Source organism: Eucyclogobius newberryi, unplaced genomic scaffold (genome assembly GCF_026437365.1).
Source record: "Eucyclogobius newberryi isolate DKJ021-1_F unplaced genomic scaffold, fEucNew1.0.hap1 SCAF_5, whole genome shotgun sequence".
Classification (NCBI taxonomy): Eukaryota; Metazoa; Chordata; class Actinopteri; order Gobiiformes; family Gobiidae; genus Eucyclogobius; species Eucyclogobius newberryi.
In genome coordinates, this window is record NW_027316167.1 from 24,764,360 (window position 1) to 24,782,054 (window position 17,695).

General features: G+C 42.9%; 1 protein-coding gene across 1 annotated transcript in view; it reads right to left on the minus strand.

Annotated features, from left to right (window-relative positions):
• The window catches only part of igdcc4 (immunoglobulin superfamily, DCC subclass, member 4), a 41,090-nt gene that overhangs the window by 15,214 nt on the left and 8,181 nt on the right, over nucleotides 1-17,695 (minus strand). The window contains exons 2-3 of the mRNA XM_072464906.1: nucleotides 10,291-10,590; nucleotides 1,164-1,305 (exon numbers count right to left, since the gene is read on the minus strand). Of these exons, the coding sequence (XP_072321007.1) occupies nucleotides 1,164-1,305; nucleotides 10,291-10,590 (442 nt within the window). The remainder of the gene's footprint in view (nucleotides 1-1,163; nucleotides 1,306-10,290; nucleotides 10,591-17,695) is intronic.

Genomic DNA, 17,695 nt, shown 5'->3' on the forward strand with positions numbered 1-17,695 from the left:
GTGACAAAGGAAAACCTTTTTGTTGGGTTTAGAGGGGAAGAAAATAAAGAACAAAAATGATATACTACAGATCATAAATATCAGCTGTGTTGAAAACTGTCACAATAATAGCAGGAGTTATAGCAGGGAGAAAAAGAAAGGCCGACAGATAGCTGATTGAGGACGGCTGAAACGAGTGAGACAAAATGCAGTGAAGAGAGTCCAGTGATACATCAGGCATGCTTTGGCACATCTGTGAGAAAGGCTATTACATGAGCCTGAGCAACGGGGAGATACACATTCCACAAATAGGACCTCATAAACAGCAAGCTGCTGGTGGGTCACATTGGGCCATGGCAGCCATTAGCACTTACTCCTGAAAGCACCACAATGATGGGATCAGAGGAGCTGCCACCGACATGCCAGTATAATTAGTGAATATTGTAAAGGTGATTTATAGAGGTGTTCAAACCTGATATGGCAAGGGTCTTTATACTGTACACATAGTACAAGTAGCTCCAATAGAGTTGCAATCCTCAGCTCTATTTTAATAGAGGGTTTTATGTTATGTTTATCAAAAGCTGTTTATTTTTCATTACAGAGGGTGACTTATTTTATTTATTTTTATTTATTATTCTTAATTTCAATTGTGTGCTATTTACGTTAATATAAATTATCATCACAATTGAAAAGAAAAAAAGTCTTATAAATATATATAACAAAAAAACACAAGATGGATCGGAACACATTTTGTTTAAACAACTGGTTTCACGTTTTACATAAAATGTAGTATAATTAATGAATGCTATAGAGATGGTCAGGAAGATATTTACACTTTTTGGCAAACTGGATTTCCGCCTTAAATCTGCAGCTTGGGCCAATACTTAGTTCGGCCCAAACAACTGAACCAAGGCTAAGACTAAGAAGAATAGCTAAGCTTTATTTTAACACTGAATATACTCAAACTCTGATTAAATTGCTCCCTTATGTGTTAATAGAAAAGAGGGAGAAACATTTCTATTGATATTATTTTTCCTCCTTATACTTTGATTGTGCAGAGCAGTGCACTGTGTAGGCAGTAACTGAGTAAGCAGTTGTTTCAAATAATATAAATAATAGGTAAATATATATATATAAAGACAGCACAAAACTATCAACTTAAAAAAATAATAATAATAAAGAACCTCGGGTCATGTGGCAGAGGCCCTCTGTTCTTCTCCCAGGAGATGAGTGGAATAGGAGTTCCCTCAATCAGGCACTCAAATCGGGCCACTCCTCCGACGGGCACTGTCTGAGGAGTGGGCTCTTGATGGAAGTGGGACAGATCTGATGAAAAGCAATAAAACATTGTCTTGACAAAACATACACAAAGTTGTTATTAGGTATTTCCTCTCTCACATTTCCTGACTTAAGCTACAAGAGTGAGCCATCAGAGGGCAGCAAGGAGCATCTATAAGGGCCCCTGACCTCTGGCCCCTGCAGGCTGCTTGGTGAACAAAAGTGTTGGTCTGTGGAGCAACTTTCCCTGCAGCTCTGAAGGGAGGTGGATCAAAGCACAAGAAGAAGCAGACAGGAAAGACGGGAACTCCCCCACAACATAATCCATTGTGGTTTGCTTGGTCTTCACAAAATGCATGAATGTCTGTGTTAAGTAAAATAAATAGAAATGCAATGAACGCTTTTGTTTTTTAAATGTTGACACATTTGCAAATATAATCTGTTGTGTATACATTGTAAGCAGTGCATGAATAATCTCAAAGTTCATTCCATTTTAGATGTGAGAATTATTTTAAATGTGGGTTGCATAACAATAACATTAAAATGTCCGAACAAAGTTAAACCCCAGAGGAAAAGAGTGTAGAGTAGTGATCACTCTGTGAACCCCCTTCACCAGCTGTGATGGCAACAACAGGAACATCTGTGTTTTCCTACTGCGCTGGAAGAACAAAGTTTCTCAATGAGAGCAAGGAGGTGGACGATATGTCCATAGCTGGGAAAAAACTATTAAAATACTGTGTCATAGGTGACGCATACACGGAAATGACACAGGGTGATGGCGTTCAGCCATAGCAGCCGCAGTGAGGAGCATGTAAACACAGCACCTACAACACTGACACTCTGCCTGATGGCCCACAAGGCTGTCTTTTCACAATAGATTAAACTTGAACAGCAATGGCAGGGGGATTTAGAGGCTCCTACTGTGCAGGGACAATGTGGACACCTTTGCTGTGCAGGCCAGAGCCGCTTGACTCTTTTCCCATGACTCCTAGGTCCTGTAGTGAAACTGAGCGAGCTACACAGAGCAAACACTCATATGTTGCAATATTGATATGACCATGTAATGATGTCAAAGACATGATGTCAAAGACACAATGCTGCTAAATTGTGTTGCATCAAAGACACCATAAGAAATATATTCTGTTGGTTCTCAGCAACAAGGATTTGTATGTTTTAGGTGACACTCACCGAGCATTGCTCCTTAATGCACTACTAGATCAAAACTGTATATTATGGCACTCCGGTCATCACAGTCTCTGCACTGTCCTTGACTTTACCCTGCAGTTTCTTTGTCTATGCCCCACTCTTTGGCCCCACAGATATCAGATTGCAACATTTTCTCCTCCCCTTCTACAAGCAGATAATTCCACCCCTGGCCTGCTTTCAGTCCCTTACTCCAAAACACATTTACAGAAGCGTCAGCTATTTAGATGAACAATTGTGCCTATTCGTTTCTGAAAGGGTCATATCTACCACTTCATGTGTCTTCCTTACAAAGTGTATACTACTTTTGTGTGTATACTTAAAATATTTTGGGGGAATAACTCCTGACTTCTTGTTCTTGAACACAGATTTGTAATCTCAGCCTTGCTTACTGTGCTGAAGCACAAACATGAGTGTAACTAAAGGTGGACTTATGCACGGTATGTCGATACAAGTTGCTAATCAACACCGCACATGGCATTGTGAGTGGAAAACAAGAGTAGAAGGAGGCTTCAGTACAGTGCAATTGCAGCCATGCTTTCTTTTGGTCTTAAGTAAGAAATGAGAATGTCTGCTCAATGTCAATGTTGAAACAGTTTGGCTTTGACCTCCTGCACCTCAGTCACATCTATCTCATTGCCTAATGCTGCAGATTCAATTCACCACACACTACAGTAGTGCCACATGTGTGTGCACTGAAGGTCATTCTTAATGGTGTCTCCATCCCTTTCTTTCACCACAAAGTCTCTTCATCTTTTTTGCTTTCCCACCATTTATCCACTCCTCCTCTCCGCTGCTTTTTGTCTACCAAACAAGAGGTGCTCATAAATAGGCATGCGGCAGCTGACAAAAGGGGAGCCTTCAGACTGTTTCCTGTCTCATTCAACACAAAGCTGATGACTAAATGAAGAGAAAGGGAAGATCATCTCCTTTCAGACAGTTGAACCTCCTCATAGTTAACATTTCAATGTACTGTTAATTTCCCTTTTCATTCTTCTTCTTCTACATCTCTTGAAATGTAAATTTGTCAATTGTATTGATTGCCAGGGGGATCAATAAATAAGTACATTAACCTTTACCTAAAATATACACTGTCCTTAGCTGAGTTAGCAATTTCACATCTGTGTCCCCAGATACGAGGTAAACGTTTTAAAATCAACTACAAAACTGAGGTTTGAAACAAACCTATGCATCCTCTCACTGATCTGAATGATCACTGCCTAAAGGTCAGCAAGTGCACCATGAATCAGAGCTAGTACAGCCTCTGCAGCTCAGTAAGGGAATTCTGGAGGTTCTGAGCGGAACATGACCTGTCCATATATTGAGAAGGAGAGACACATAAGCACTGGTATGCTCAGTGTGATTGTGGTTCCTTTCTTAAACCAGTAAGAGAGCAGAATATACACCCTCAAAATATATATAAAATAAAAATAAAAAAACATGGGGGTAGACCACTCTCAGCATTATACTATATACATTTGACTGCGCATTACCACACTTAAACTTTACTAATTGAGTCTTGTATATTTTAGTTCTAATAGAGGTGAGCATTATATCTATATATCTTAGAGCCGTGATCACAATTTTAATTTCATCACAATCAACAAAAACATGTACATTTAAGCCATATTTAGCCAGGTGCTAAATTGTGAGTACTGGTACTACTTAAACGTGCAATTTTGGGAGTGTGTTGCTCCTTGGACAGAGGGACGCATTGGAGAACCCACAGGGAAACGTAACCAGCAAAGAGCCCATTCTGGGGCCGAGAATCTCATGGATTTGATTATAGCCATCTCGAAAGCAGAGTTTGAAATGGGATAACGGGACGGCATTGGAGATGCCAGGCATGAGAAGAACAGGAGAACAGACAAAGTCCTCCCCCTCCTGTGTCATCAATTGTCCGTGCACAGACCACGGACATCACTTTAAAAAGACCTGAGACTCCTGAAATCTGTTTGATGATAGCTTTGGTGGCTCAGTTCAATGGGTTTCAGGTAAGAATCAAGGCCAAATGGGCTTTTCATTTCCTCAGCCTGCCGCCAAAACATTTTTTTTTATATGTGTACTGTAAATGAGCACATTCTAGCATTCAAAATATTTTTGGAGCAGCAATTAATGCACAAACATGCTGTAATCTGTTCTCAACTGTACCTGCTGCTTTTTGCTCCACTCTAGCACTTTTAGGTGAGAGTTTTTTAATAAGTTGTTTTGCGAGCCCGCCAACGCCGAGAAAAAATTATGTTTTTTTTTTTTCTGTTTTCGCGGATTTTCCGCAGTTATTTAGGCCAAACCCTTAATAAAAATTTAAAAAAAAAATTATTCTGCACCAGCAACTCCGACACCGAGTTAGATCACTTTCGTCAGAACGTCAGAGCGCTTTAAAACTCTCGCAACTCACAGCTTCCTAGATCGACCATAGATCCATTAGATCGACTGGTAGATTAACTTAAAGGATGTGTAGTTGGAGATGTAATCGCTAACTTAGATTCGGGAGCAGGACCACGCCTCAACCTCTTACCTCCCCAGCAACCACACCTCCACTCTTTAACCACGCCTCTTATTACCCAGAAGGCCTATATATGCAAAGGCCAATCCCAGCATCTCTTGTTGTCTCTGCTCTCTCGACAGAGAGACACTCAGTATAGCGCGTTCATTCAAACCAACCATGAGCCATTTCCTCAGATTCTGATCCGTTCCTAATCTGACCAATTCAGTCTGAAACATTCAGTCGGTCAGTTCCCCCCAGGACTCACCCAGCGTGATTCCACAGCTCCAAACACCATCAGCTCCTCCGCACCTGCGTCTCTCACGGACCCCACCTCCGGGCGTCCACACAGAACGCCGACCTCCACTCCACAGCAACGGCCTGGACCCACGCGCGCTCCTTCTCGCTCTCTGCCCCTCATTTTTACCGGGCGCTATCCGAGCTTCCGGAGCGGGGCACGGCTCCCGCGCCGGCCAGCTCAAGCTTCCTTTTTCTTTTCTCATGCAACCTTCACACCTCGTAGGTTCACAATTCATGCTTCCACTAAATTACTTTCATGTCACATTCAGCTGTCTGGCTTCGCCGCCACATGTTAGCCACAGGTATCTTCAAAGATTCTGTTTCTAGCATTGCGGCAGGTTCTCATCTTCTCATTCGCATATTACCTTAAGTAAAAAAGATGCAACCTCATCTTACCATGTTCGCCTTGCAGCTCAACGCGCAGGCTCAACGCGCAGGCTCAACGCGCAGGCTCAACGCGCAGGCTCAACGCAACTCTCATCTCTCAGCTCAACGCACAGCTCACGGCTCAATAGCTCAATTCACAGCTACAGCTCAATAGCTCAATTCACAGCTACAGCTCAATAGCTCAATTCACAGCTACAGCTCACAGCTCAACTCACAGCTACAGCTCAATAGCTCAGCTCAGCTCACAGCTCAATAGCTCAGCTCACAGCTCAATAGCTCAGCTCACAGCTCAATAGCTCAGCTCACAGCTCAATAGCTCAATTTACAGCTACAGCTCAATAGCTCAACTTACAGCTACAGCTCAATAGCTCAACTTACAGCTACAGCTCAATAGCTCAACTTAGAGCTACAGCTCAATAGCTCAACTTACAGCTACAGCTCAATAGCTCAACTTACAGCTACAGCTCAATAGCTCAATTTACAGCTACAGCTCAATAGCTCAATTTACAGCTACAGCTCAATAGCTCAACAGCTCAACTTACAGCTACAGCTCAATAGCTCAACAGCTCAACTTACAGCTTCAGCTCAATAGCTCAACAGCTCAGTTACAGCTCCGAGCTACTACTCTCAGCTACAGCCCTCAGCCAACCCACATGTCACAACTTACAGCTCAGTTACAACTACAGCTCACTCAGACCCCGCCAGCAGCACGCTCGCCCCAGAGCATCCACGCTCGCCCCAGAGCATCCACGCTCGCCCCAGAGCATCCACGCTCGCCCCAGAGCATCCACGCTCGCCCCAGAGCATCCACGCTCGCCCCAGAGCATCCACGCTCGCCCACGCTCGCCCCAGAACATCCAGAGCATCCACGCTCGCCCCAGAGCATCCACGCTCGCCCCAGAGCATCCACGCTCGCCCCAGAGCATCCAAGCTCGCCCACGCTCGCCCCAGAACATCCAGAGCATCCACGCTCGCCCCAGAGCATCCACGCTCGCCCACGCTCGCCCCAGAGCATCCACGCTCGCCCCAGAGCATCCACGCTCGCCCACGCTCGCCCCAGAGCATCCACGCTCGCCCACGCTCGCCCCAGAGCATCCACGCTCGCCCCAGAGCATCCACGCTCGCCCCAGAGCATCCAGGCTCGCCCACGCTCGCCCCAGAGCATCCACGCTCGCCCACGCTCGCCCCAGAGCATCCACGCTCGCCCACGCTCGCCCCAGAGCATCCACGCTCGCCCACGCTCGCCCCAGAGCATCCACGCTCGCCCACGCTCGCCCCAGAGCATCCAGAGCATCTACGCTCGCCCCAGAGCATCCAGAGCATCTACGCTCGCCCCAGAGCATCCAGAGCATCTATGCTCGCCCCAGAGCATCCAGAGCATCCTCGCTCGCCCCAGAGCATCCTCGCTCGCCCCAGAGCATCCTCGCTCGCCCCAGAGCGAGGATGCCCCAGAGCATCCTCGCTCGCCCCAGAGCGTCGCAGCCACGCTCGCCCCAGAGCATCCTCGCTCGCCCCAGAGCAGAGCAACCACGCTCGCCCCAGAGCAGCCAATCATCCCTCCATTCATCCCTCATCCCGCTCTATTCCCTTCCCCATTCATCCAAACCATTCGACCCCTATCCCCATTCATCCCACATCCCACTCAAGCTTTTCCGCATCCTCAGAGCCCCGCCCGCAGCCACACGCTCGCTCAGAGCCCCGCCCCGCAGCCACAAGCTCGCTAAGAGCCCCGCCGGCAACACGTTCACTCCAAGCACGAATCTCATCAGCAGCCGCGCCCACGCGCTCGCCCCGACCCACGGCAGCATCCTCATGCTCGCCCCAATCCATGTATTTATTTCCCAGAGCCTCTCTCTGAGCCACCGGGCACAGGGACGTCTACCACAGAGCCACCGGGATACGCCCCTCTGGTTCTCAACAGTCTCTCCTTCGACCCTCTGCTCGTACAGAGTCCGTTCTCCACTCGATCTTTCGACTCTTCATTCATCCCTCCCTTAATCACTCATCCCGCTCTATTCCCCCCCCCCCTTCCCCATTCATCCAAACCATTCGACCCCTTCCCCATTCATCCCACATCCCACTCAAGCTTTTCTGCGTCCTCACCAGGGTCTCATCGGGCACCGGGAAGCAGTCTCTCTCCGGAACAGTCACCGGGCACCGGGATGCTCATCCATCTCACATTCCCTCCTTCTTTTCAGAAGAAACATCTCTCAACGTGCACCTTATCTACCGTGCATCGGTCGGTGCATTGGAGACTGCTCGGAGCGCTCCGGCCCCTTCCAACCCATTCCAGCTGCCGTGCGTACTACACGGTCCTCAGGCGCTTAGTCTCCTCTACCAGGCATTCACGTAATGCCAGAATTATACCCCACTATCGTTCTGGACATTTTGGGGGTTTGATCAGTCGGAAGGCTTATTCTACACCTCTCTAGTAGATCAATAAGGGATATCTTATTATGCGCAACTCATAATACTCTATTCCCCTCTATCAATCCGTCTCCTGCATTGCTCAAACTCAAGTCACCGTAATTGACCAACTCCTACTCTCGATGCACCGTCCCAAATCCGACGCTCTACGATCGCTTCAATTCCTACTCCTCAATACTACTACCCTCATATCTTTCATTCCTCTCATTCTCAATCTCATTCATCTCAATTAAGTTCCCTCGTTCATCGCTCATATTGACTTCTTTGCTACCCGCAGCTCGTCAACTCCTAAATCCATGCAAACATTTCGCTCTCCACTCCGGAGCAAGGAGACTCCACCATAAATCCAGTTCTATCGACTGTCCGTTCAATCCTATCACTCTTGCATCTCATTCTCCATCTGCTTCCGTCGACGACCACAAACGCTAAAACACTATTCAAATGTACCAGAAATAACCCTCGTCTCAGTAACGGACGTACTGCTTTCGATTTAGTCCAGCTACTCTTCAAGAGTGCTTGGCTATCCAGCTCCTCTTCCCCCGTGCCACTCGTAACATTATTTTCAGCCAGGCTTACGTCAAGATCCAGATCAACTTCCTTCATTTAAATCATTTTGGGGGTTCTGAATCGGCTGGGCTGATTACCCGAGACAGAGCCCCCATCCGGAGTCTCTACCCAGCCATCTCATCGATCTCTCTCTCTCTCTCATCTCATCGATCTCTCTCGCTCTCGCTCCCGCTCTCGCTCTCTCTCTCAATATCGCTCTAGCGCTCGCTCTCTCTCTCTCTCTCTCTCTCTCTCTCTCTCTCTCGCTCTCTCGATATATCTCGCTCTCTCGCTCCCTCGATATCTCTCTCTCTCATCTCATCGAGCTCTCTCTCTCATCTCATCGAGCTCTCTCTCATCTCATCGAGCTCTCTCTCATCTCATCGAGCTCTCTCTCATCTCATCGAGCTCTCATCGATCTCTCATCGACCCATCATGACTTATCAATAAACATTCTTTCGTATTTCATTGTTGTGGCGTGGTCCTTGCCAGTGAAGTGGGGTGGGCGTGGCTTTGGCTTGTGTTCGAACAAGGAAATGAAGAATACGCTTTATACGATTATATCAGAATCCTTTTATCGTTGCCATTTAAGTAGCACAAGTCCTACTCATGTGGACATGTCCAGCTCGTCTGTGGAGTCACACGTTCTCATCTGATCGCATTGTAAGACCGCTACTTGGCCCCATGATCTGATCTGAGGTGCGTGTCCACGACTCGAGCGTGTGAAAGATTCCTACGCCACAGCATTGGACTAAATCACTGTGGCCAAAGACATTTTCATTCATTGCACACTTTGTGTTCCTGTCAAGACTCAATAAAGTTTATCAAACTGACTTGTCCCAGTCTGGGACTACTTTCTGGCTGATCACTGTGAGTTCCACCTTCCATTAAACACTGCATAATCTGGGTGTCTCAATCGGAGACTTTGAACGCCCATTTCTATCGGAGTAAGGTGTTTACATGCACATGAAGATCTCTGATTGTATCGGATTAAAGCCAACTATTCGTTTTTTTTTTGTTTGCATGTACAGTAAATCCACTGAGTTAGTTTATGACATTGCAACGGCAGCCGACCATCTCTGAAACCTATGGAAGGAACGTTTACTTGGATCCATTTACAATGGATGTAAAGGTGTTAAACATGAATACAGGCCATCATAAAACTCATACTCATACTTCACCAGGCTTAGGGTTAAGGCAATCACTTTTTGTAGTCTACTTTATTGTGCAGTTGGCCAACATTTAATCAAGAATATTGTGAACAGGCTACACACCAGTGGTGCATCTATTATCTTACATCATTTACATCTTGCTGGAGCCATCTTTTGTACACCGCTCAGTATCATAAGGGTTATTTTCAATTTCTTGCATTAATAACTATAATTATGCAGATAATGTAGAGAGGTGGTAGTAGGGCCTATATTCTAAGAATCCAAGACATCTATTTAGAATAAAACGTTATTTTTAAATTCAACTCCGACTTCTGGATGGTAGAGATGTGATTTGAGAATGTGAAAATAAAATGTTATTTTTATTCGGTCCTCCCCTCTTAAAAAATGCCAAGGAAAGTCCATGAAACAACAAATTAAAAAACTCTCGCCTTATCTTCTGAGAATTCACACATCACAGCTGCATGAAACAGAGAAGCACTAACACGATATGCCATATGGATGGATAATACATACTTGCACGTAGTACACTGACGGTGCGGCTTATCAGGGCTCCGTGGGCACTGGCAGTCACACAGCTGTAGATGCCCTCTACCTCTGCGGAGGCCATGGGCAGCAGGAGAAGAGAGCCATTGGGCAGGTACTGGAGGAAGTCTGATCCATCCTGAGGCAGAGTCCGACCGTCCCGCTGCCACGTAATGTTCAGAGGGTTATCACTGGAGCCCAAGCTACAGTCCAGCAGCACAGGCACTCCCGGCTCCAGCACTACATGGCTAGGACCAGCCCCACAGCTCAGCTCCAAGGAAATGGCTTTGTCTGCAAACAAACAAAATAACAACTGCTGATTAGATTTCATAAACGCTATTTTTGTCTCAAGTTCATGATTATCAGGGTTATGTTGCATTCACAATAAAGCTCTATGGAGATGCATGTGTTTGGAAACAGAAAATCCACAACTGTTGAATCATTATTAGTTAGTCAAAAAAAACTTGCTATATCAAACTAGTGGGTTAAAGTTTTATCAACTAACAAAATACTTATATATTTCCAACAATACTTAGTCATTGTGGGAAATATGTATTTTGTTTGACTGAGAAGACGTTCATTTTCTTGCAATTTGTTTTGCTTGTTTCATGTACCGGTAGACTAAATATCTGCATTCTGATATTTAAAAAGCAAATTCTACCATATTTAGATATGCTTTACACCACATTATTAAACTATTGTATGTTTGACGTCTCATGAACGCAAAATATAAATGTTCTCATAGATCATCATTCCTCTTAACTAGATTAATGAAATTAAACTTTCTGAATGATGAAATAATGTGAATGTGATTTTAGTTTACTTTTTGGGACTTTGTATTGAATTTATTTGAAATTACATAGTTTTGCTTATATTTAAGTTTTGTTGCTCAGGATTATTGATTAAGCTATTGACATCTCTATTGGTGAGATACAGGGTCCTTTATCAAAGTTAATCCAATCACACCATTACATCTGCAAATTACAATAACACAAGTATTTTTGTCTGTTGACATTTCAATAAGCACTACAGACCTTGAATGATGTAAGTGAATAATGAATACAGAATATGATGTCATCTCAAACCCAGCACAGCCACAGCTGCTACAGAACATTTCCCCTGAGCTGACAATTGCACAGCACCATCATATTCCTCCACCGATCATAGTGATACAACTGCAATTCAAACAACACACGTCACAAAATCAGAAAAAGGGAATGAGGATCCAACAAAAGAGCTGTAGCTAAATTATTGTTTTAGAATTTTGTTGACTAGTAAAATCCAATTTTTTTTACTTTGAGATATTTTAAATACATCTAACCAAATAAGGGTTGAAATAGGGGGATAGAAGGCGTTTAGATAGAGAACGTTTATGAACAAAATATTAATGAAAATTGTGATTATTTATTCATTATTCCATTATTCTGTGTTGTGCTTTGTGAAAAATATGACAATTATTTTTTAATTGTTGACAAATCTCAATGAATTGTTGCAGCCCTTCCCAACATCATCTACATCAATCATCCACCTGACAGCTTTACTGATGACATGCTCTGTTCCCAAGCCACTGCCTCTCAGAAGACAATTATATATTCTCAGCATCTACAAGACCACATCAAATATACTGACACTGTATTACAACTGCCATTTTTGGCTCACTATGTTCTCTTTATCTTATTTTAGGCCCAATAGAAGTAATGCAGTGAGCACATTAGATTGATAGATGTGGTAGACAAAGGGTCCAGTGGGGAAAGAGGAGCTCTCCAAATGAATAGGGTGTAGCCGTTTGCAGGGATTTGTGTGTCAGCAGCAGGGCATTACTGTCCAGGAGTGAAAAAGGCCCCCAAGTGTGGGGTGTGGGATGTGGGATGAGCTGCTGCCTCATTAGAGACTTAGAACTGTCCATCCCAAATCAGTACCACAGTGTTTTGGGGAGGAATTTATTATATTTTCAGTATTTTATTACATTATGAGGACAGTTGTACTTGGTTTCATGAAAATGTATATGCGGTCTAAAACAAGGAGCAAACGCGATTGGCAACAATTCGGCGTGTTTACGGCAAATGTATCATGCATGTTCATTAATATGCACCGTCCCTACTAAATAAACAATAATAAATATAGCCGCAAGCGGCAATGATCGGCCCTCGCTACGCCGACAATTGGGGCGCTAACGCGCCCCAATTGTCCTTTTATTACGCCTACTGCTGAATCTGTGACGCTGTCACATCTTCTCCCCTTTGTTTTACCATCAAAAAGCAATTTTATTTTGAATTCTTGGCAAAATGTGCGGCTTTGCCGCACAGACACCGTGACTCTTTGAATAAAAATGTGGATAACTTTTGATGGTCCACCCCTGAAGATGAGTCTCACCAAATTTCAGGTTAATATGTCTAACGCCCTAAGAGGAGTTTGTGAAAGTCTAAAGTGTAAACATGTTCTGGCGATTTCCCCATTGGAATAACATGGAAGGTTTCGGTCATCGTTACGGCAAAGCCATAACAATTATGACATGGGTCTCATTGACTTTTTTGATGGGGATGCCAAAATTGAGTTGTGTGTCAAATTTCATATAATTTCGCAAAACTAAATATTTAACCTCCATATAAAATCTGTAGGGGGCGCTGTGGTGCCAAATTAATTTATTTCACTTCAAGTAGGTTTAGGGCAAAGAGTTTAACAACTGATTCTAATTTGACGCAATTCGGACTTTATCTGCGCAAACGGCAGAAATGTTAAATTTGGGAGATTTCTGAAATTCTTGCTACAGTTTGCGGCTTTGCCGCACAGAGACCGTGACAGGTATCAATGTAATTAGGATAACTTTTGATGTCCCACTCCTCAGTAGCATTTTCACCAAATTTCAGCTTTTTAGGGCCAACGCCCTGGGAGGAGTTCGTAAAAGTACGTCGTTTGGAAAAACTCCGAAGTCATGTTTAGCCATTTTTGAAGCAATATGGCCGACATTTGGTTGGGCGGACGGCGTTGCCGTAATAATATTTTTTACTTCTCTTGTCACCATCTACCTCTGCGCCAAATTTCATGATTCTACGATCAGATTTTTTTTGGGTCATTTCCCATCTCTCAATGCATTTTTGGTACATTTGGGGGCGCTGACGCGCCAATTTTTTTTTTATTTTAGAAAAGGGAAATAGCCAGAATGTAGAGAGGCACGATTTTTAGAGGTGTGCAAATTTTTGTGACTTTTCGTCAATGTTCACTGGGTGAAAAATAGGGGGGTTGGTCCCGAGAAGAAAGAAAGAAAGAAGAAAGAATAATATTCCGATGCGAAAACAATGTTTCCCATTTTCCAAATATCATAAACTATACATTTTCGGAAATGCTTATATGCACGGAACATGCAAGAGATGGGGAACGTATTCGTGAGGTACTTAGCGCAAATGAGTGCTTTATATGGGGATGACGACCGCTTCGCGGTCGTAAAGTGCTCGTTTAGTGCACACTTTTGCACGGGCTTCGCCCGTTTACAACGGTAATGTTCCATTTTCCTACTACTAATTAGTATGCACGGGGCGTGCATGAGTGAAGGAGTGCGTTAGTGAGTGTTTGGAAGTGGGCGAGCGCTTCGCGCTCGATTTCGTGCGCACTACGTGCGCACTTTCGCAGCCGTGCTTCGCACGGCCTTACGAGATTAATAGGCCTCTCGCCAGCTTGTGGCGCTCGGGCCTAATTACAAGAACACTTATGATACATACTTAATATAGCATTACACAATTATTGCTGGTTTCCTGTAAACTCTAAAAAATCCCAGTGACAGCATGACATGTAATTGAGCAAAAACTATGAGAGCACAGCAGTCTCCACTTACCACAGACAGAACTACACCTGAGACCCTGTGGTGGGCTGAAAATGCAGAAGCAGCAGGTGAGCTTCCTCCACAAAGCTCCACACTCGCTTCTCGCTCCCATTTCAACTCATTAAGTCTTATTAAGTCATTAAAATGTAAGCAGTCAGTGTTTGCAGAGAATTCAATATAGACAATGTTAAACATGTTTATACTTGAAAAAGAAAAAGAAAAAGAAAAAGAAAAAGAAAAGATATATATATATATATATATATATATATATCCGACCAGGTCCAGAATATTTATGATGCTATACTATATCAATGAATTCAATTAACACAATGAGTAATTGTATTGGACAGAAACATCTTGAATACTTGAACACACAGTCTTATGGCTCATTCTCACCAATCTGAGAGCGACTGCTCATCTTTCCATACCTCCTCATGTGTCCTTGTATTTCCCGTCTAAAGCTACATCCTCTTCTGAACTGTACAGAGAAGACTTTTGTATATAAACTAGTTAAAAAGCACATGAACAGCACATGACTAATGAACAGAACAAACTGAATTGTTACAGCCAAGAATGAGGCAAATAAATTTGTGTTTTCACAAGGCTTAAATGAAAGTAAGATAACTGCAGTGCATTATTGTCACAGATAAAAGTTACATGCTCAGAGTGGTTGGACTTAAACCCGAGTTAAATGGGAGAATTTTGTGAATGGAGCATTCGGCTGATCCGAGCCCTCAAATTGTAACAACTTGCTTCTATTTTCTATTTCTGAATCCCCCAAAAACCAACCCCCATAAACATTTCCTCGCTCCTCTGAGGTCCGATGGAACCACCGGTATTCCCATTACACAGAGGCATTGCCAAAACTTGCCTGACCAGTTCAGAGTGGAGATTATCTCTATTATGTGAAAAGGCTTTAAAAGCCGACTGTCCTACATGTGGTGTCTCATGAGGACAAAGCACGCTGGAGGGGACAAGGGCAACAGAGAAGTGGCCATTTTAACATTTTACTGTGCAACAGAGAGCTGCTGGAGAGGACTGGGGGCAGAGCTCTGAACCCAAGGTATGCTGAAGGAATGCTGAAGAATGATTGCCTCGGCATGATTCAAGGAGCTTCACTGCTGGCTCTAAGTAGAAAGATGACAGAGGTTTACTATGTGCAAAGTGAGAACCAGAGACACTGGTGGCTCTCTGGAGACTTAAAATGATATGTATATATATATATATATATATATATATATATATATATATATATATATATATATATATATATATATATATATATATATATATATATATACATATACTTTTTAATGTGGAAATACACACTTAAAGCACTTTCTAAGTATGCAAAACATTTAAGATGCATGCAGGCTTAAAAACTTCCAGCGTGTCTGTACAGACCTCCATTTTGTCCACAATCGGATATAAAATAACCATCAATTGCCTAGGAAGGTCAAATATAAAAATAAAGCTATAACCCACTTATTTTATGTCAAATTAACCATTCTGGGATGAATCTGGGCCAGTCTGTAATCCAAATCCACACAAAAAAAGAAAGGGAAATTGTCAAGACCCAACAAATGCTGAGTTATCTATCAGTCCAAAACTTTACTCCTCATTCATGCCATAAACCAAACCCCGTCCAGTCCCGAGCCGCTGACCGTACTAAGAACAAACCCCCATCAAGCCCCCCATCACAGCCAATGTCAGCTTTATATTCTGCCTCAAATCAACTTTTAAAAGATCAATAATATCTTAATTAATTTTAAAACTTCCCTTAATCTACATCAGACATCATTTGTAGACTATATTATAAATTGTGAAAGTAATTATGACACTTTTTATAAAGAGAGCCTGGCTTGAGGACGTTTTCTCAACTGGACCTGATATAGCAGTTTATTATAAGTGTAATATCAATTTTAAAGGTCTTTTATTGTTGCATCGATCTTTTCTTTTTTTTTTTTTTTTAAGTTACAAGCCAAGACCATTGCATTAGCAAAATAAAATAAAATGCAATGGCCAATAATAATGTTTATTGAGATATTTTCAGAGGCAATATCAAAAAAGAAAAAGTCAAAGTATAACTGAAATTATATAAATATCACTGTACTTAACAGCCATATCACATTTTGCAATCATTTCCAATATCATACAGCCCAGACTAATGTAATTTCACATACAAGTATAGCATGTAAACCAATATCAATGGTAATCTGCGGTTAAAGCTGTTTCATTCGCAGTCGGCCTGACAAAATTAAGGCTGAAAAGCAATATCTGTGAAAGAGACGAGCAGTGCATGAACTCATTCTGTGACTCTCTCTGTTAATGGGTCACCTATTCAACAACATCTGAGTGAAAGACGAGTCGCAGAAAAAGTGAGTCGGTGCACAGATATGAAAGGAGCTCAAATGGATGTCAACAAACGAGAGAATGCGCAGCACATGACCCTGTAGCCACAGCTCAGGTTTCCTCTCAGCCAATAAACACGGCCGCCTTTCGCAAGCACAAATCACACCTAAAACACTTCAACCTTTTTGGAACTTGGGTCAATCATGGACTCTTATCTTTGCCGCGAGACAAATCAGATGTTCATAATTCTTATTTTTTGGATGAATGTCTTGCCTTCCACTTTTTGCCATATCTGATATTTTTGAAGTTTCGCCTGTGATAAAACTGGTTTCTATTGTTCAGAAATGACACTTGTTCGCTCGTCTCAACTGCTCCACGTGCATACTGTCATCAAGGGGTGCAATAAAATGTAAATAACACGAACAACACTGCTGCACTTCATTTGTGTATCCTTGAGACGCAACAGAGATTTGTGCTGATTTTGTTACTAACAACAACGCATTACAAAGCACCACGAGTACATGGTAAATTGACACTTGGTAATTGGTTTAACTTGCACTTTGGGGAGCACTTGATGTGGGATTTGTATTTTGGGAACAACGCTTTCTAAAAGGTTGTTTGGAGTGACTGACAGCACTGAAGAGTTCTCTGTAACGAGATGGGAAACTGTGAGTGAGGCCAGGCCACAAACCTCAGGCCCAGATCATTTGGCTGGCTTTGTTTGATCATTCAATTACCTCGTCCATATCAATATCAACAAGATAAGAACCCTGCGCTCCGGCGTACTCGTGCGTGTGGACCCGAGCTGCGCCATCATGGGCACAAATCAATAATCACAAGCCACAACTGTGATAAGGCACAAGTGCTAAGTCAGCCAGCAACAGCCAAAACATATGTGAAGAAATCAGAAAGCAACAGTACTACTAGTAAATACTTGAGGAATAGAAAGATATTTGGGGTTTTAAAATATTATAATATATAAAAATAGCTTTATGTACTTTTACCCTTTATAAAACAAAATTACAATTTATAAAATGACTTGAATTCAGGACAATCCCAATTACAGAAGTTTTTACTTGATGGACTTGATGGAATATCTCACTTATAAAATTGTTTCTGATATTTTTATTCAATATGAAAACAATCTGGCAAATAAACGTTCTTATTTAAAGCTAGATTATGTAATGTGGCCATAAAATACTAAATTACAGTTTAAATTTACACGCT